At 43.4% G+C, this 17,359-nt stretch overlaps 1 protein-coding gene across 7 annotated transcripts in view; it reads left to right on the plus strand.

Annotated features, from left to right (window-relative positions):
- Positions 1-17,359, plus strand: part of LOC123030367 (ran-binding protein 17-like) — a 163,422-nt gene that overhangs the window by 47,457 nt on the left and 98,606 nt on the right. For all 7 annotated transcript variants that reach the window (XM_044444228.1, XM_044444231.1, XM_044444229.1 and 4 more), the window contains 4 exons: positions 259-431; positions 1,852-2,045; positions 5,524-5,629; positions 15,951-16,086. In XM_044444228.1, the coding sequence (XP_044300163.1) occupies positions 259-431; positions 1,852-2,045; positions 5,524-5,629; positions 15,951-16,086 (609 nt within the window). The remainder of the gene's footprint in view (positions 1-258; positions 432-1,851; positions 2,046-5,523; positions 5,630-15,950; positions 16,087-17,359) is intronic.

The following is a 17,359-nucleotide window of genomic DNA, read 5'->3' on the forward strand; positions in this document are numbered from 1 at the left end:
AGAAGTGTTCTGTGATCTTTTGACAGTGCTGGAGCTTTTTGGTGCATTACTTAGATGATGGATTTATTACAAGTGAGTGCTGCAGTAGTTTTGCGCTTCACATCTTTTTCAGTTTTACATACCATCATGGGGCTTTGGTTCTAAGTGAAGCACAAACAAAATAATAAATAATAGTGGTAATGTAGATTGCAATGTTTGTAATTGGTCACATTGGACTAAGACATACTCTAATGAAAATCTTACTTTGTATCTTTGTAGCATTGGGAATTTGCACCAAACAGCGTTCATTATTTGCTAACTCTTTGGCAGAGAATGGTTGCCTCAGTGCCTTTTGTGAAATCATCAGAACCCCATCTCTTAGATACATATGCACCTGAGATCACAAAGGCATATATTACTTCTAGATTGGAATCTGTCTCCATGGTTATGAGGTAATGTGGAGTGGTATTCGCGATGAATAGTACTGCATTGTTTCAGACTAGATAGTATGCTGTTGTGTAGTTATCTTGTATTAGGATAGCAGCTTTCAGTTCATTTTCAATATACTCTGAGTGAGAAAAATGCTACTGAAAGCAGTTGACTCCAATCTACGTAAGATGTGGCTTTTTCCAATGCTGTATTTCTAAGATAACGAATGTGAAGCCACTGCTCAGAGTTGTTTAGTGCCATCACTTTCCTTTCTTTTTAAAAGATCTTTCCAGATAATTTTTTATGCTACATGCTTAAGTAATAACTTGGAAATCTAAATCAAAATACTTAAATTCTTGCTGGGTACATTTGCGTGACAGGCTAAGCCACTCAATTGTTGTAAACCATTCAGAGAGCTTCAGCTATGAGGTGGTATATAAATGAAATAAATAAAAAGCAAGACAGAAGCACCCCATGGGTTGTTCTCCCACTCCTTCCTCCTTGGTCCTCAGCCAGTATTCCAGTGTCCTTCATGGCAGAACCCACATTGACTTCTCTTTCCTACTCTGATTGATAATCCTTTTCATTTGCTGCTTTTAAAAAACAAATCAGGGCTTCAAACGTGTAGTCATTCTTTGTTTGGCACCACAAAATTGCACAGATGTGTATTTTTATTTGACATTTATAGGTCTACAAATGTATTTGATATGTGTAGTCCCTTGTAAGTCCCTGGCAGCTATGTGCAAATAGTTTCTATATGGTCTTGTCTTGTCAGTTTCCATTGCAATTTATTTCCTTTGATAGTGAAACGATGGCCACTAGAAGGCCATTGACAAGACAAGAGTACACATATCGGATAGTCATAAGTATGTACTTGTGCATCTGTGAAAAACTGCCTCCTGCAAAAAAAAAGCAAAAAAGAAAAGAAAAGCCTAGCTAGGCAATTTTCAGGGGCTGAAAACACCATTACCCCAATTGTCCTATTTTGAAGGTTCAAAAAAAGAAAAAAAATGCAGAAAACAATAATTCCATTATTTAAGGGTAGCAAACTAATGGCAGTTGCTCTAGAGTGCTGCTTAGGCATTGCTGGAGGATCTCTCATTGGTGGTGGCAAAGCTGAGATTTTGAAGTGTGGCAGGGTTTGCTGTACTGGCTAGCTAACACCCACAGTCTGCAGTGGAATTGGATCATGACAACCTATAATGGGTCAGACAACATGACAACCTATAATGGATCAAAAACACCTAGAATAAGCTATGGGTCATCATGGTGGTTTGTTACTGAAAAATAAATCAACCTGCAGAAAGTTTGGGCTCAGACAACATGGCAACCCAGCATGGTTATCCACAATGGGTTGTTATATTATGTGAACCTACCCACTGTAGGAACAAAGCTTACACAATGTACATTGCATAGAATGATATTTTAAAATATGTATTCCAGAGATGGCTTGGATGATCCCTTGGATGATACAGCCACAGTATTTCAGCAGCTGGAGCAACTGTGCACAGTTAGCAGATGTGAATATGAAAAGACTTGTACTCTTCTTGTACAGCTGTTTGACCAAAATGCGCAAAACTATCAGAAACTGTTGCAGTCATCTAGTAGAAATCCCCTGGCAACCTCCATCCAAGAAGGTTAGTAAATATTAACTTACTTAGTAAACATCAACTTCCTGATGAATATATGAAGCTGCCTTACATTGACCCAGGCCATTGGTCCTTAGGCCAGACATAGAGCTGTTTCACATGCTGAGTGCTATTTGCCTAATCATCTGCCTGAGTGCAGCTTGCTGTGCCTTCCAGGCTTCGCGGGAGGTGGGCATGGCTTTCTGGAGGAGAAAGCAACCCTCAACTAACCCGTGGGCTGCTGTGGGGAAGGGGATTAGGCAAATGGTGCCTAGATATGCCACTGTTTGCATGATCATGGTTTGCCCAATGGAATTATTGGCCTCAGGGAGACCTTTGGTTTCCTAGCATGTCTTATCTGAAACCTATTACCTAGAAATGGCAATGTGCTATAACTAAACTATGGCCCCATCTCTCAACGTATTTGGCATGATGTATCAGTGGCACAATCCAAGCGAACAGTGAAGGTCAAAAGACAAAGATGCCCGTGATGGCTAAATTACTGTCCTGTTATGAAATGCACATATTCATCAACAAGCTGGCTGTGCTTTAATGAAGAATGCTAGAATACATAGAAATGTAAATACCTAGTGTAGGCATTGAAGATAGAGGGCCTTAAACTCTCCAAACTAGAACTAAAGAAACAAAGTGTGTTATATCAGAAAATCTCATCAGGGTTTCACCGTTGATGACCCATGGTACCTGCTGAGTGAGATTTTGTATGTGCAACCCCTGCTTGGCAGTCACTGTGTTGTGCAAATCCAGCTGCTGAGAATTATTGGAAGGTTAAACAGCCCTCCCATAACCTTCAGTTTATTGTGTGACTTTGATCACTGTGCAACTACATGCACCTGCGTGCCTGTCTTTATTAGGTAGCCTTACATAAGTCGCTGTCTCAGCCTCGGACCACTATACCATTTCTATCTGCAGTAGTCCGCTAACTGGGGTGTTGAGAGGAATATTATGATATCATCTGAAAAGTACTTTTAATGTTAATAAAACATTATAGAGATGATTATGGTTAAGACTGAAGCTATATTATTTTAGAGTTCCATTCTTTTTGAAAATTAAGTTTCAGATATTTAATAGCCGAAGGTATGAGATCAAAGCAGTTAGCTATTCTCAGAAAACTTCTGTAGTTCAGTGGTTTTGAATAATGTTTTTCTTGCAATAAACATTGGTAATGCTTGCTTTTTGTACAACCATTTGTATAATACTCACTTTCTTTTCTGTGGACTAAACATTTCTGTTAGCACAGAACAATAAATGTTACCTCCCCTAGTTATACACACTTTAATTTCGATGTTTAATGGCTTTTAATGTTACAAAATAATGTAATATAATATTAAGACCTCATTTTATTATATTGTCTTGCTCTCTGTATCGATTATGATGCAGTCATGGTTTACTAAAACAATAATCCCCAAGAAATGGGTCATTAACAGTAGTTAACGATTACTTGTGATCTATGGTAGTGACTGATTTCTTTGGGATTATTGCTGTTATAAAACATAATTACAGATTATTACAGCAATAATTATTTTAGTAAAGAAAAAATATTCTCCTTAAGCAGCTGGAAAAGCAGCAATACTAAATGCTTTAAATAAAGGAAATAAGCAGAGAATTGTGATGGAGAATGAATTCTATTTTTTGTGGATAGGGACCAACTTAAGATCATTAGCAAAATACCCTATGTGCTGACAAAAGTACTTCTGAATTTAATCTTGAATTTTGAAGAGGTTATCAATCCATGTTATGGCTTTTTAAATTTCAGCCTTACCAATATTCATACATTCAGATGTGGTGGTGGTTACCTTAAAGAAGTGAAATTGTTTGTAATTGTTCAATATTGATTTTCTTTTTAAAAATTAATAGTTGATTACAGAGTTGTTGTTTTTACCACACAGTAGTCTGCCCATGGTGTGGCTACAGTATATCCGGTTGTGTGCAGCTGCCATTTTGGATATGCAACTTATTCATGTTGTGCAAACCTGGTGAACACGTGTCATACATAGCCTGCACTTAATCCATGCTTTCAGGTTCATATGATAGTGCATTGCAGTAATCAGGCCTTGAACCTATAGAAGCATGTATTGGTATAGCTGTGCCAGCCCTTTGGGAGAATTCATACAATAAGACTGCAAGGAAGGGATTGGAAGTTTAGGATAATTGAATTTTAATGTGTTGATCAAACAAACAACTGTGATTAATGAGAACAAGTTAGCTTCAGAAACTAGTCAACTTCGAACTAGTTTCTATCGGCTATAACAGCAATCTATCCCAGGTTTGGATGGTATTCTGTCTGAACTAATGCACTAGGGGCTGCTGTTCTAAGACCTTTATGGATCCAGGAAAAATCCTGTTATCTTTATCTGATCAGATGCAGTTACATTAGCTCTTTCTATCACAGCCAGACCAATTTTCTGTAGACTATGGGCATTCCTTAGCAATATCGTCTCTTTCTTGTTTGAATCCAACCTCAGTTTCTTCATGTTACTGCACTTGAGTAGTACTTGTAGGCATTTCATTAGGTTGGCATTGGTAGCTCCTGGATCTTTAGTCAAGAAGAATAGCCCTGAGATATTCACTTGAAAAGAAGAATAGCCCACACAACAGTTTCCATGAGGCAATTGCTGTCTGTGTCCTATAGAACATAGAGAATCGAACCATTCCAGAATGAATGGAATCCCTTACACTTGCCATATGTTCAAAATGGCTCAAGAGAATAGCATAGTCCGTAATATCAAAAGCATCTGAGACATCCAGCCATGGCCAGGGGAGATGTTTTCCTTTTGTTGCTCTCCGGATAATGGTCATTCATCAGAGCACCTTTTGGCAGTCCAGAAGCTACATTAAGGTCTGTAATGTTATGGTCCTGCCATCTCTGTGGAGTAATTCTGGAAAAGCAAAAGATTTTCCAACTCAGTTGGGAGAGTTTCTTTTAAAGTCTTCTGAATTAATTAAAACATTGTCATGAAAAGACAAAAGACTTAATAGTCCCCGGGATTAAATATGCAAGACTATGTTTAAAATGTCAGTCTTAATACTAGAGTTGCAATCTCAGTTGATGCACATGTTAAGGTAAATCTCAGAAACTTGGTGAATATAGATATTTATCCTCAATTTATAGCATTTTAGAAGAGCAGTGAAAAACATTAGCTATTATCAGCATTTTTATAAGTAAATTTCAAAGTCAGCACAGTAGCTTTGATAATCTTCCAAGTTCCATTCCCATTTCTTTCTTCACAGCAAAAGGTGCAAAACATGATAGCCTTGGTATGGATGTGGAAAACAAAGCTCTGTTATACAGTAATTTTGTTAATTGAAAGAATCACCAAATATCCTCAGTCAATGATTTGAGTTCTCCGACATTTCCATACTTGATCAGCACAGAACATGCTGGAAATTTTTAATGTTTAGAATTGTAATGTAAATTCTATATTTTTCTTTTTCTTTTTCCTTCTCCCTGCCCCCGCCCCTGTGCCAGGACGCTTGGCGTGGCTTGTATATTTTGTTGGAACAGTTGTAGGAGGTAGATTAACTTATACCAGTACTGAAGAACATGATGCTATGGATGGTGAATTATCCTGTCGGTAAGTGTTTATCTTTACCATTATAGAAATTGAGAAATGTATATTTTATGACTGAAAAAGGGTTGTAGAAAAAAATTAGTGTTTTATTTCCTGGATGAGTCACTTAAAAACCATCATCTTTGTACAGAAGAACATTTTTGGAATCAATAGAGGAGTTGATTTCTAAGCAATCTACATGGTATGTTAAAAATAACAAGGCTAACAGCAAAGTTGTTCAGTACTTTTGAGAAAAAGTAATGTAACCTTTGAATCCATAGATGCAGTTGCCATTTAAGAAGGTAAGAATTGCTTGCTGGATCTGACAGAGTCTATCTGGGCTTCTGTCTCCATCCAACATTGGCCAAATTGGGAAGCTTGTCACTGGGTCATAATTTGATAGATTACATTTATCTTCAAAGATACATGGCTGCTAAACATTGAGGTTCCATATGACTTTCATAGTTAGTATCTGTTTATCTGTCTTCCACAGATTTGTCTAATTCTTAAAGAAGTGTTTACATTAATAACCATCCTCATATTTCTGATAATGAATCTGTGGTTCTTTGTCGTGGCCTCTGTGCATCACACATATGGGTTCTGTGCCTGCGCAGTGCCTTTGGCCGGAAGATTAACAGCCAATGGTTTTGGCGGGAAACTCCGCTCCCCCTCCCCCCTAGTATTATATAAGGAGTGGAGTATCCGCCATTTTCTAGTCTTTGTGACCGCCATTCGTTGTGCCTCGCGCTGCTTCGCTCTTGCTTAGATCGTTACTTGCCTCTCTCGCTTGTTGCAAAACTTCCGTTTTTCTTACCAAGTTAGTATTCCCTTGTTCGTGTTACTGTTAGTATTTCACTTAGTTCTTGTTTTCTCACTTTTCTCTCTTGTTCCTAAAAAAAAAAAAAAAGCCAAAAATATTATTCTTCCGCTTTACTATCTCCTTCTTTTCTTTTTCTACGATGGGTGGCGTTCCGCAATGGGTGGCGTTCCGCAAATGCAGGAAGTGTGGCTCTAAAATGCCCACTGTGGATCCACATGACCTGTGCCTCCTTTGCCTGGGGGAAGGACACAGGACAGATAAATGCTGCCACTGCTTGGTCTTCTCCAAACAGGCGAGGAAGAATCGGGAGAACCGCCTCCGCAAACTCTTGTGGGACCAGGTTCTCCTCCAGTTGGACCGGCTGGTGGCTAAGCCTCCCACAATTGTGGCTCCACCTGAAGGCCGTCCAACTTCGGCCGATCTGCCGCAGTGCTCGGCCTCTTCCTCCATTGCTCTGCCCTCACGCCCTTCTGAAGAAGGTGCTTCTAGTATGGCCAATCAGCCTGTTTCCCTACCAAGGAAACAAAAGGAGAAAAGGAAGCACAGTGACCCAGAAAAGCATCCTGTGCATAAGAAGGCCAAAAAAGATAAGGCTGGCAGGTTAAGAAACCGAGGAATCCCGAGTATACAAAGCATCGGCACTCGGGTTCAGCGACCTCCTCGATTCCGACTCTGGTCACGGAACCGACCCCCTTGGTCCCGACCATCCAGGCGGCTATGAGGGTCACTCCACCAGGCTCACCACGCCGACCAGCAGCCGAACTACTTAAGGACCCACGGCGTGGTTTGATCTCTGATGGTGAAATAAAAGATTCTCCACTGAGAGCTCGGTCTCCAACACCAATGCCGCCCGTCCCTCTGGATACGACATCGCCATCTCTCCGAGAAGCCATAGGAGCCGTTCTTCGGATGCCAGAACTGATGACTGGTACCAATCCCGATACTCCTCCACTCCGAGACGGGAATAGTACCAATCTGTGGGCTATTATCTGGTTTCCAGAGGACGATCCTCGCCGCCAGCTCCTCAGGATCGTTTTCATTCTACACCCAGAGACACCCCGAGGGCCCCATCTAGAGAGAGCGGCAGATCGGGGTCACCCGGAGATTCCTCTTCCAGTGCCCCACCTCCTTACTTGTTGGAATCAGACAAATCTGAGGTTGACTCGACTTCGCTAGATGCAGCGGTTACTTTGCAAGGCCTGAGGTCACCCGAGGAACCGTACATCTCCTTCACCGAGCTAATGGCCAGGCTGGTGAAGTCGCTCAACATTGAAGCCCACCAACAACTGGAACCAAGCACTGACCATTTTTATGATGTGGTCAGGGGCGAACAATCCACCTCCATCGCCTTACCGTTTAGAACAACTCTACGGCAGGCGATGACTCAACCATGGGACCTCCCGGCCCATCCATAACCGACTTCACGTAAATATGAGTCCATGTACCAGGTTCGGGAGGGGGACATTCTGTTCCTCCTCCGCCACCCCAAGCCGAACTCGGTTGTTGTGGAATCTTCTCAGGGCCGGTAAGCACGTGGACACACCTCGCCTCGCGATAAGGAGGGAAGAAAAGTTGACTCCCTCACGCGCCGGGTATACACGGCTTCTGGCCTCGGATTACAGATTTCAAATTACGAAGTGACCTTGGTGCGCTATCAATATTTCCTGATGCAGCGCCTAGATAGTATCATTGCCACCTTCCCAGGCAACCAGGGCGAGCTGGCAAAAACCTTTGTTAAGGAAGCTATGCAAGTGGCTGTGCAACAACTTTCTACAGCCAGGCACCATGTAGATACTGATTCAAGGTCACTTGTTGGTGCCATTTCTCTCCACAGACACGCCTGGTTGCGTATTTGCAACTTCCCAGAAGAAATGAAGCAGAGAATTGAGGAGATGCTGTTCGATGGATCCGGTCTCTTCAATGTGAAGACGGATAGCAAATTTAAAAAGATCCACGAATCCAGAATGATGGTCCGTCATATGGAACTGCAATCCCAGCCTCGCTGTAAGTGGTCATGGTCCCGTCCGCAATACCGCCAACAATACCAACCTCGGCAACAACAACCACACCAACGCCAACAATGCCGCAGACAGCAACCATCCCAGCACTTCCAGCAAGGCTGCCACCGCTTTGACAGGGATAGGCATCAGCGCTGATGGGGCGAGCGAGCCTTTCCTCTCCTCCCAATTTCACCCTCCCCCCTCTCATTTGGAGACCCGCTGAAAAGTCGGCTCCCCACTTGGGAGTCCATTACATCTGACGGGTGGGTGTTATCCATCATCCAGCACGGATATAGAATTGAATTCGACGTTGTTCCATCACTGAATCCTATCCGGTTTACACCGACCTCGTTGGTACTGTTGGACGAAATTCGCCAACTCCTTGCTAAAGGAGCTGTTCGTTGCTTATCTTTATCGGAAGGACTCCACGGATTCTATTCCAGATATTTTACGGTCCCGAAACGAGATGGGGGTCTCCGACCGACATTGGACTTGAGAGGTCTCAATAGATTCATAACACCAAAGAAGTTGTGGATGACCACGCTCCAAAATATCCTTCCGTTGCTGGGGAGAGGGGATTGGTCCGCGTCGCTGGATTTGAAGGATGCCTATTTTCATATTTCAATACATCCACGTCATAGGTGCTTCCTTCGTTTTGCAGTAGCTTCTGAAATCTATGAATTCAAGGTGTTACCATTTGGATTAGCCACTGCACCAAGAGTTTTTACGAAGTGTATGGCCCCTGTCTGCGCACACCTTCGACTACGTGGAATTCGGATATACCTGTATCTTGATGATTGGTTGTTGGTTTCCAAGACTAAAGAAGGATTTTCTTCTGCTGTTGATGCTACTTGTGCTCTGTTACAAGACCTTGGACTATGCATTAACCAACAGAAGTCTTCTCTTCTCCCTACACAGACGATCAACTTTATCGGAACCTGGCTGGATTCTACGGTGACAAGAGTCTTTCTTCCTCAAGATGGACAACATGCTATCGCTCGGCGCATCTCGGATTCGACGAGAAGGGACTGTTCCTGCCCGATCTATTCAAAGCCTGTTGGGACGCATGGCAGCATCCATTGCCGTGGTTCCGCATGCCAAACTCTGACTATGTCCTCTTCAGTTATTCTTCAACGGGATGTTCCAACCACAGAGAGATCGACCTACCAAATGGATTCGGCTCCCATCCTACGTTCTACAGTCCCTATTATGGCGGACAGAACCAGCCAATTTAAATGTTGGCATCCCATTTTGACCTTGGTACCCTACAGTGACTCTCGGTACCGACGCGTCTCTTCTGGGATGGGGAGTCATTTGCTCCGACCTCCGCACCCAAGGGGTTTGGAGTCACCGGGATTCCAGGAACCACATCAACTTCCTGGAACTTCTTGCTGTTTTCAAAGCCCTGCAGTCATTCGAGGATGTACTTCTTCACCAGGTTGTCCAGGTAACTTCGGACAATATAGCTACGGTCTTTTATTTGAACAAACAAGGGGGAACTCGGTCCCCAAAACTAGCCCGCCTATTGATGCAAATTTGGGACTGGTGCATACCGAGAGGTATCACTCTTTTAGCAGTACATCTTGTGGGCAAGGACAATGTAGAAGCAGATCTCTCGAGCAGACATATGTCACGGTCACACGAATGGGAAGTGGACCGTCAGATTCGCAACAGACTGTTTCACCTCTGGGGTCCACCAGACATAGACTTGTTTGCCACCCGACAGAACAGGGTGTGCGTGAACTATTGCTCCAGAGCGGGGATAGGACGGGTTGTCCGGGGACACTTTCATGATTCCCTGGAACGACATGACCTTTTACGCTTTCCCACTGATTCCCCTCATCATGAGAGTGTTTGGCGAAGATTATTCATGAAGGGGCCACAGGGCTACTGTTAACCCAGCCATGGTTCTCAACTCTCCTTCGTATCTCTCGGGAGGATTTTCTTCAACTCCCTTTTCTTCCTTATCTCATTACCTAGAAGGAAGGCACAATCCGACACCCAGACCTGTTGTCGCTCAAACTAATTGCCTGGCGAATCTGATAACTGTACGTGCTGCACAGGTGTCGGCGCCACCTGCAGTCTCTACTACCTCTGCCTCACAAACCTTACATCCAGATCTGCAGTATATTCTCGACTCTGCATTAAGGCCATCCACTAGAAAGTTGTATGCAGCGAAATGGCGTAGATTCTCTAGTTTTGCCGAATCTCACTTGTTTCCAGCATCATTGGTGTCGGTACAACAGATTCTTCAATTCCTTTTCAAATTGCACTAGTCTGGACTTAAACCTTCTTCCATAAAAGTATATACAGCAGCAATTTTTTATTACCGTGGAGCTGTACAAGGTTTCTCTATTTTTTCTCAACCTTTGATTAAAAGATTTTTGAGACGACTTGGTAACCTCCATCCAACAATCAAGCCGCTGATGCCCACTTGGAGTCTTTCAGTAGTTTTACAGGCACTGACATGACCCCCTTTCGAGCCCATGGCAACAACTGATCTACGCCTTGTCTCCTGGAAGACTGCTTTCCTCGTGGCAGTTACTTCAGCCCGTAGATCTTCTGAACTTTGTGCCCTTAGGGTAGACCCTCCTTTTCTGAATTTTCATAAGGAAAAAGGTAGTTCTATGGCTAGACCCGTCCTTTCTTCCTAAGATCTCTACTTCGTTCCACATGCATCAAGAGACCATTGTACCGGCATTCTTTCCGGCTCCTTCGAATCCGATAGAGAGGTCCCTGCATATGCTGGATGTTCGTTGTTGCCTAGCTTTTTATAGGTCCAGGACTGAGTCTGTTTGACACTCTAACAGACTTTTTGTTAAACACTCAGAGCACCACCGGGGCTATCCGGTTACTTCCCAACGACTTTCGAAATGGATGGTAAATACGATTGCTCTGTCTTACCAGTTGGCTAAATTGGACTTACCATCTACTCCAAGAGGTCACTCTATCGGAGCTGTTGCTGCTTCCTCAGCCTTTGCATCGGGAGTCCCGATGGAAGACGTCTGCAGAGCTGCCACTTGGGCTACCCCGTGTACCTTTGCCAGATACTATAGACTAGATGTTTGTGCCAGACAAGATTGCTCTTTTGGCAGGGCTGTTCTTTCTTCTATTCTTCGTTGATGACACCTCCCTCCTCCAGTTCGGGTAAGCTTGTTATTCTACCCATATGTGTGATGCACAGAGGCCACGACGAAGAAGAGCAGGTTGCTTACCTGTAACTGATGTTCTTCGAGTGGCCATCTATGCAGTCACACAACCCACCCACCGACCCCACTTGGTGTCATGGGTGGTCCGACTTTCTTCTCTTCGATGCTAGGATCTCTCTAGCTATTGGTTGTACCACTGAAGTTTTAGTTTTTTCCATACTGACAATAACTTTATTAAGGGAGCGAACGTCTGGTCTTTCAAAGACTGGAAAATGGCGGATACTCTGCTCCTTATACTGGGGGGAGGGGGAGTGGAGTTTCCCGCCAAAACTGTTAGCTGTTAATCTTCTAGCCAAAGGCACTGTGCAGACGCAGAACCCATATGTGTGACTGCACAGATGACCACTCGAAGAACATCAGTTACAGGTAAGCAACCTGCTCTTACCAAGAGCTACTAAGGCATGTTGTGATTCATGGTCTGGTTGTAATCCAGAACCTAAAGGCTCTGCTGGTCAAAAATGTAAGGCTGTTATGGGTCCCATATATGGCCAGTACAAGAGCAAGGTTGGGATATGTGATCCCCAGTCCTGAATTATAGCAGGCCCCAGACTCTGATTTGTTGGCCAGGCATGAAGAAAAGATTATATTGCTTGTAATTGTCCTGGCCAGTTCAGAGGTATTACACTGCTTGATAATTGCAGCATTTTGTAAACATGTGAAAGAAGTAATTGAGCAGACACAGTCAGCTGGGGAAGTGGTATCTCCCCAACAAATGATGTAGATGGTGAACACGTTCATTGTCAGCCTGGGCACTGCTGTTGACGAAGCAGACACCTGCCAGGATTCTAACTCCAAAGACTGAAGGACCGAAGACCCAATCTTTCTTTCCCTTTAACTATCATTGTACTATTGTAATTCCCCTCCAAACTATACATACAGAGGTGCACAGGAAAGTAACGTTTGGAACTGGTGCGCACATTCAAAACACATACTATACACACACACCACAGGTCATGTACACATACACACATACTCATTCAGAGATGGAGCAGTAACTGGCCCTGCTGCTCCTTGTTTTCTGACCTCCATAAAGAAAGACAGGTAGGCAGACTGGCTGCATCTGCTCTGAATACTGGGCCCCTCCAGCTTGCTTAGATGACCCCCTCCCTTGTGGAAGGGAGGAGCTACTCCTGATTGGCCACCTATTTTATTTTTTTATTTATTTCGATTTATATCCTGCCTTTTTCCTACAAAGGGCTCAAGGCAGCTTACATCTCCTCCTCCATCTTATCCCCACAACAACAACCCTGTGAGGTAGGTTGGGCTGAGGATCTGTGACTGGCCCAAAGTCACCCAGTTGGCTCCATGGCTGAGCGGGGACTAGAACCCAGATCGTCTTAGTCCCAGTTCCGTTCTATTAACCACTACACCACACTGGCTCCCTAAAGGTAATAGCAGTTCTACGCTGATGCACTGGAGTGTTAAGAGTGTTCTGAGCACATGTGGGAGTTCACACTTGCTCAGTAGTGTTTCTGAAGCTGCTGTTATCTCAAGAGGTCCAGCATGATAGCTCAGCAGCAGTAGAGAATTTTTTTATTAAAAAATCGGACAGAAATAATGGGGGGAATTACAATGGCAGAATGGTGCCCAGAGTGCCTCCAAATGGGAGTTAATGTAAATTATATAAATTATTTGTGGTGCTCAAATAAAATAACAAAAATAAAACTAAACAGAAAGTTATGACTTAAATATTACTTTGTAATTTATGTCTGGATACCTTATAGATCTAAGTACATTTTAGAACTTGTTTGATTTAAGATGGCCTTTTTTGTTATTCTTAATGGCATGTGAGTAAGCAGTTGCGCCTTTTAAGAAGTTATTCACTTTTAATGGTAAGTCATCAAGGGTTAATTTCTCTGTTGGGTTTAGTGGAGCATACCAGCTGTGATTTTAAATATGCAAGCAGCCTCATGCTTGTAGTTTCCTGTGTTGTACAAACCTGATGGTGTTGGTTGTTTGAGAAGGCAGATAACTTTAAAGTAATGTATAGCCTTTTTTAGGATTATTTAAGGGGTTTCTAACCCCTTTCAAACAACTCACAGCAAAAGGTTTGCTTGGCATGGCATGGCATGGCATGGGGAATCTTGCCTGCCTACTCCTGGGTAGATGGCCATGCTTGTGGCAATGATGGAAGCTGTAGTGGAAAACCTGCAAGGCACCAGGTTGAGGAAGCCTGCTATAACCTCTACAATGGGTTGGATCCAGGGTCTGCCTTCTGTGGTCTCACAGAAAATGTGGCTTTCTCTAGCACAGTCCCTGAAGTCTACATCTTTATCCTATCCAACTTGTGTAATGGCAGATTGAATGGTAATAGTGTGCTGTTAAGGGAAAGGATTGGAAATCATGAGAGTATTGTGCATGACTTGAAAGCTTCATCGCCAGAACACTGGGACATTGACAATTACTGCTTCCATGTTTTCTAATCTCTCATTTGCAAAGGCAAAAGATTTTCTTTTAAGAAACCAAAATTTAAGTTGTCACATTTTACCAACTTCTTTGCAATGTTTTGTTAAATCCATGGCTAAGGATTACTTTGGTTCTAGTCACTTGAGCAAGTACTCTACGTGATGTGTAGACAGATCTAGCATCAGAGGACCGGAAGACTGCAATAGCACCAAAAGCAAGTGTTTAATTTAGTTGGAGGTATTGGTGAAATAGAGGCCTAATTGCTTGTATAGCAGGGTTCATTTTTTTTTAAATGCCTCTAGAAATTGTTAGCCATATGACTGGCTGGCACAGGTACCATCTCTGTTACAGTAAAACTTTTATTCTAGTCCACACTTCAGTTGCTTCTTTGTATTTTTCTCTTTCCTCTTAGGCAGTTATTTTTGGCCTTGTTGTCTTCCATACGTTGGACATTGTCTGCTTCCTAAAATTGTAGCAGTCACATCTGGTGTTTTCAGATGTTGGTTGAGCAGATTTGTAGGGGAATGGTATTACAGGAGTCCCCTGAAATTTGTGGGGGTTACGTTCCTAAAGCACCCACAAATTGTGAAAAACCGTGAATTTGGTGCCGGCGATGGGTGCCGGCCACCAAGGTGGTGCAGGTAGGAGGTGCTGGGGTGCGGGCGTGCGCGCATGGCGAGGCAGGGGCTGGGGTACGCATGTGCAGAGATCGTTTTCTCCGAACAAGTCCAAACTTGGGGGAAATGATCTCCTTGTGAGTAAGCTGCTGCACGGCGAGGCTCCAGCTTACTCGCAAGGAGATAGGCTTGGACCTGCTTGGAGAAAAATCCCACAAAAGACTGAAGCTGTAGATGCTGAACCGCGACTTCACGGGGGTATACTGTAATTAAACTAGAGCAAAATTGTATAAAATTATGAATGTTTATCTAAATGTTATGAATAATTTGTAATAATAATTTAAAATAACTAAAATGAAATTTGAACATAAGTTTATCTGCTAAATGGTTTGTAATGAAAGTTCTGATCTAATACAGTGGTACCTTGGCTCACGAAAACCTTGGTTCACAAACAAATTGGGTCACGAACAAAAATTTCTGAAAAATTTTGACTTGGGTCACGAACACTGCTTTGGGTGGTGACCAGAATCGCAGCTATCTCCCCCCCCCCTCCGAGTGGGGAGATGGCCACGATCCCAGTTGTTTTTGTGCAGGGAAGGCGTGCATGATCAGAGGCGCACTGCTGCAGGAAAGACAGGAGCAGCAAAGCAGAGCCTCAGGAGAATGGCCGAGATTCCACCCCTTTCCTGCAGGAGCGCGCCTCTGATCAGGCACGCCTTCCTGCACAAACAGAACTGTGATCACAGTCATCTCCCCACCCCCAGCGCACTGTTTGTGTCCATCTCTCCCTCCCCTGGTGCACCTGCAATCATGCCCATCTCTCCTCCACACCCCCCAGTGCACCGGGATGATGGGCTCCTGCAGGGATGGCAGGCGCAATCTCAGTTGTGCTTGGGGGGGGGGAGATGGCTGTGCTTGTGGTGCGGGGGCGGGGATGGCCGTGATCTTTGTTGTTGTCACTTTGCTTCACATTTTTCTGATTTTAAAAAATGGTTACAGAATGGATTAACCTTCTTTACATTGAACCTTATGGGGAAATTTAACTTGGCTCATAACCAATTTGGGTCATGACCAGAGTCCTGGAACGGATTAAGTTCGTGAGCCAAGGTACCACTGTATAACCAGTGCTTTATAAATCATTACTTAAGATAGCCTGTTAAGAGTATGTGAACAAAGTAGGTTTAGTTATTTTGATGGTTAATGCTACTCTGAATTTCAAGCATATTTTATAACTTTTAAAATCAGGCGTGTAAAAAAACAAAACAAAAACTAATAGACTTGGACTTATTTTAGAGTCTTTCAGCTAATTTCTTTGATGGATGCCCAACTACCACGCTGTAGCAATGAGAAAGTGGAACTTGCAGTACTTTGGTTTTTGGATCAGTTCCGTAAAACATACGTAGGAGATCAACTCCAGCGCACCTCAAAGGTAGGTGTTTTCCCTAAACTACTTGTTCAAATTTATTTTAAACAGAGGAGCTGACGTAGCTGTCCATGGATGGTACCAAAACTTCCTTCTTTGTTGTGGTCTCTGTGCATCACAAATATGGGCTTTGTATGCATGCATGGAGCTCATTCGGGAAGATACCAGAGCTGATTAATTATTATTTGGCAGGAGCCAACCTCTAGCCATGCCCAGCATGGGGGGAGGGGCTCCCACCAAGAGCTCAGCTCTTTGATCACCATTGTGTGTGCATTGGGAAGTTCTTTGTCTGCTTCTTCCCAATACAAACTTTTGTTTGTTCTTCAACCTCCTAGATCTCCTTTGTCTTCAGGTATGTTTTTCTTGTCCTTTGTATTTTCTCTGTCTCTCCTGCAAAAAAAAAAAAAAAAGCTGCCTATTTTTTTTTTCTGAAGCAGCTAAGGAAATACCAGGCAGCTTGCCCAAAAGTTGAACTATGAAACTGTGCCCTTCACGTAGGCAACTCTCCTCAGCAGTCCATTTTGGGAGCTTCATTCCCTGAACTTTCAATGGAGCAGTTCTCCCAGAAAAACACTCCAAACTGGACACATTCAAAAACTCATAAAATACCAAATCTTGGAAAATGCCCAGTCTTTCTAAAGGCAGAGATGGAGGAACATGTGCGAGATGTGAGAGTTCCCCTCTCCTGTAATACAACAGTCTGGCATTGTCTTTGCTCTGAGACTCAACTCACAATTATCCTTGATTCCAAGCATATTTATTGCAGCTGAATATGAAAGATGCAGACATAGTCTTGCTCCCCAGTAGCTCATAGGAACCACAGATCCCACTGGCCAACTTGGCTTCGGAGGTGTGAGTTTGAAGCCGCTTATTATAAAGAGTGTTGGGTTTCCCTTGACTTCAGACAAGGCATGCCTCTCTGGAGCCCTGTAGGTTCTGATCAGTTATCTACTCAAACTGACATGATTATACTGACACAGCTTCCATGATCAGACAGGTATGCTGGAGAAACAGTGACCCAGTACTTTCCTCCATCCCATACTTGACCATCTCTTACTAAATCATCACATCACCATTGCATGGCATTCGTGAGCCAGCTGAGTCAGGCCCTGAGCCTTATATCTCAACTTTAAAAACAAATTCCACAGACCTACCAATCCATTCAGGTAGGATCTGCCTTGTGCCTCAGAGGATACTGGCTTCTTCTCCACTCAGGTCCTCCATGTGGCCCACCCATGCAAGGATCCTGGCAGGGCGAAAGATCCAGTCTTCGAAGCAG

The sequence above is a fragment of the Varanus komodoensis genome, unplaced genomic scaffold (assembly GCF_004798865.1).
Source record: "Varanus komodoensis strain SLA01 unplaced genomic scaffold, ASM479886v1 scaffold44_3, whole genome shotgun sequence".
NCBI classification, from domain to species: Eukaryota; Metazoa; Chordata; class Lepidosauria; order Squamata; family Varanidae; genus Varanus; species Varanus komodoensis.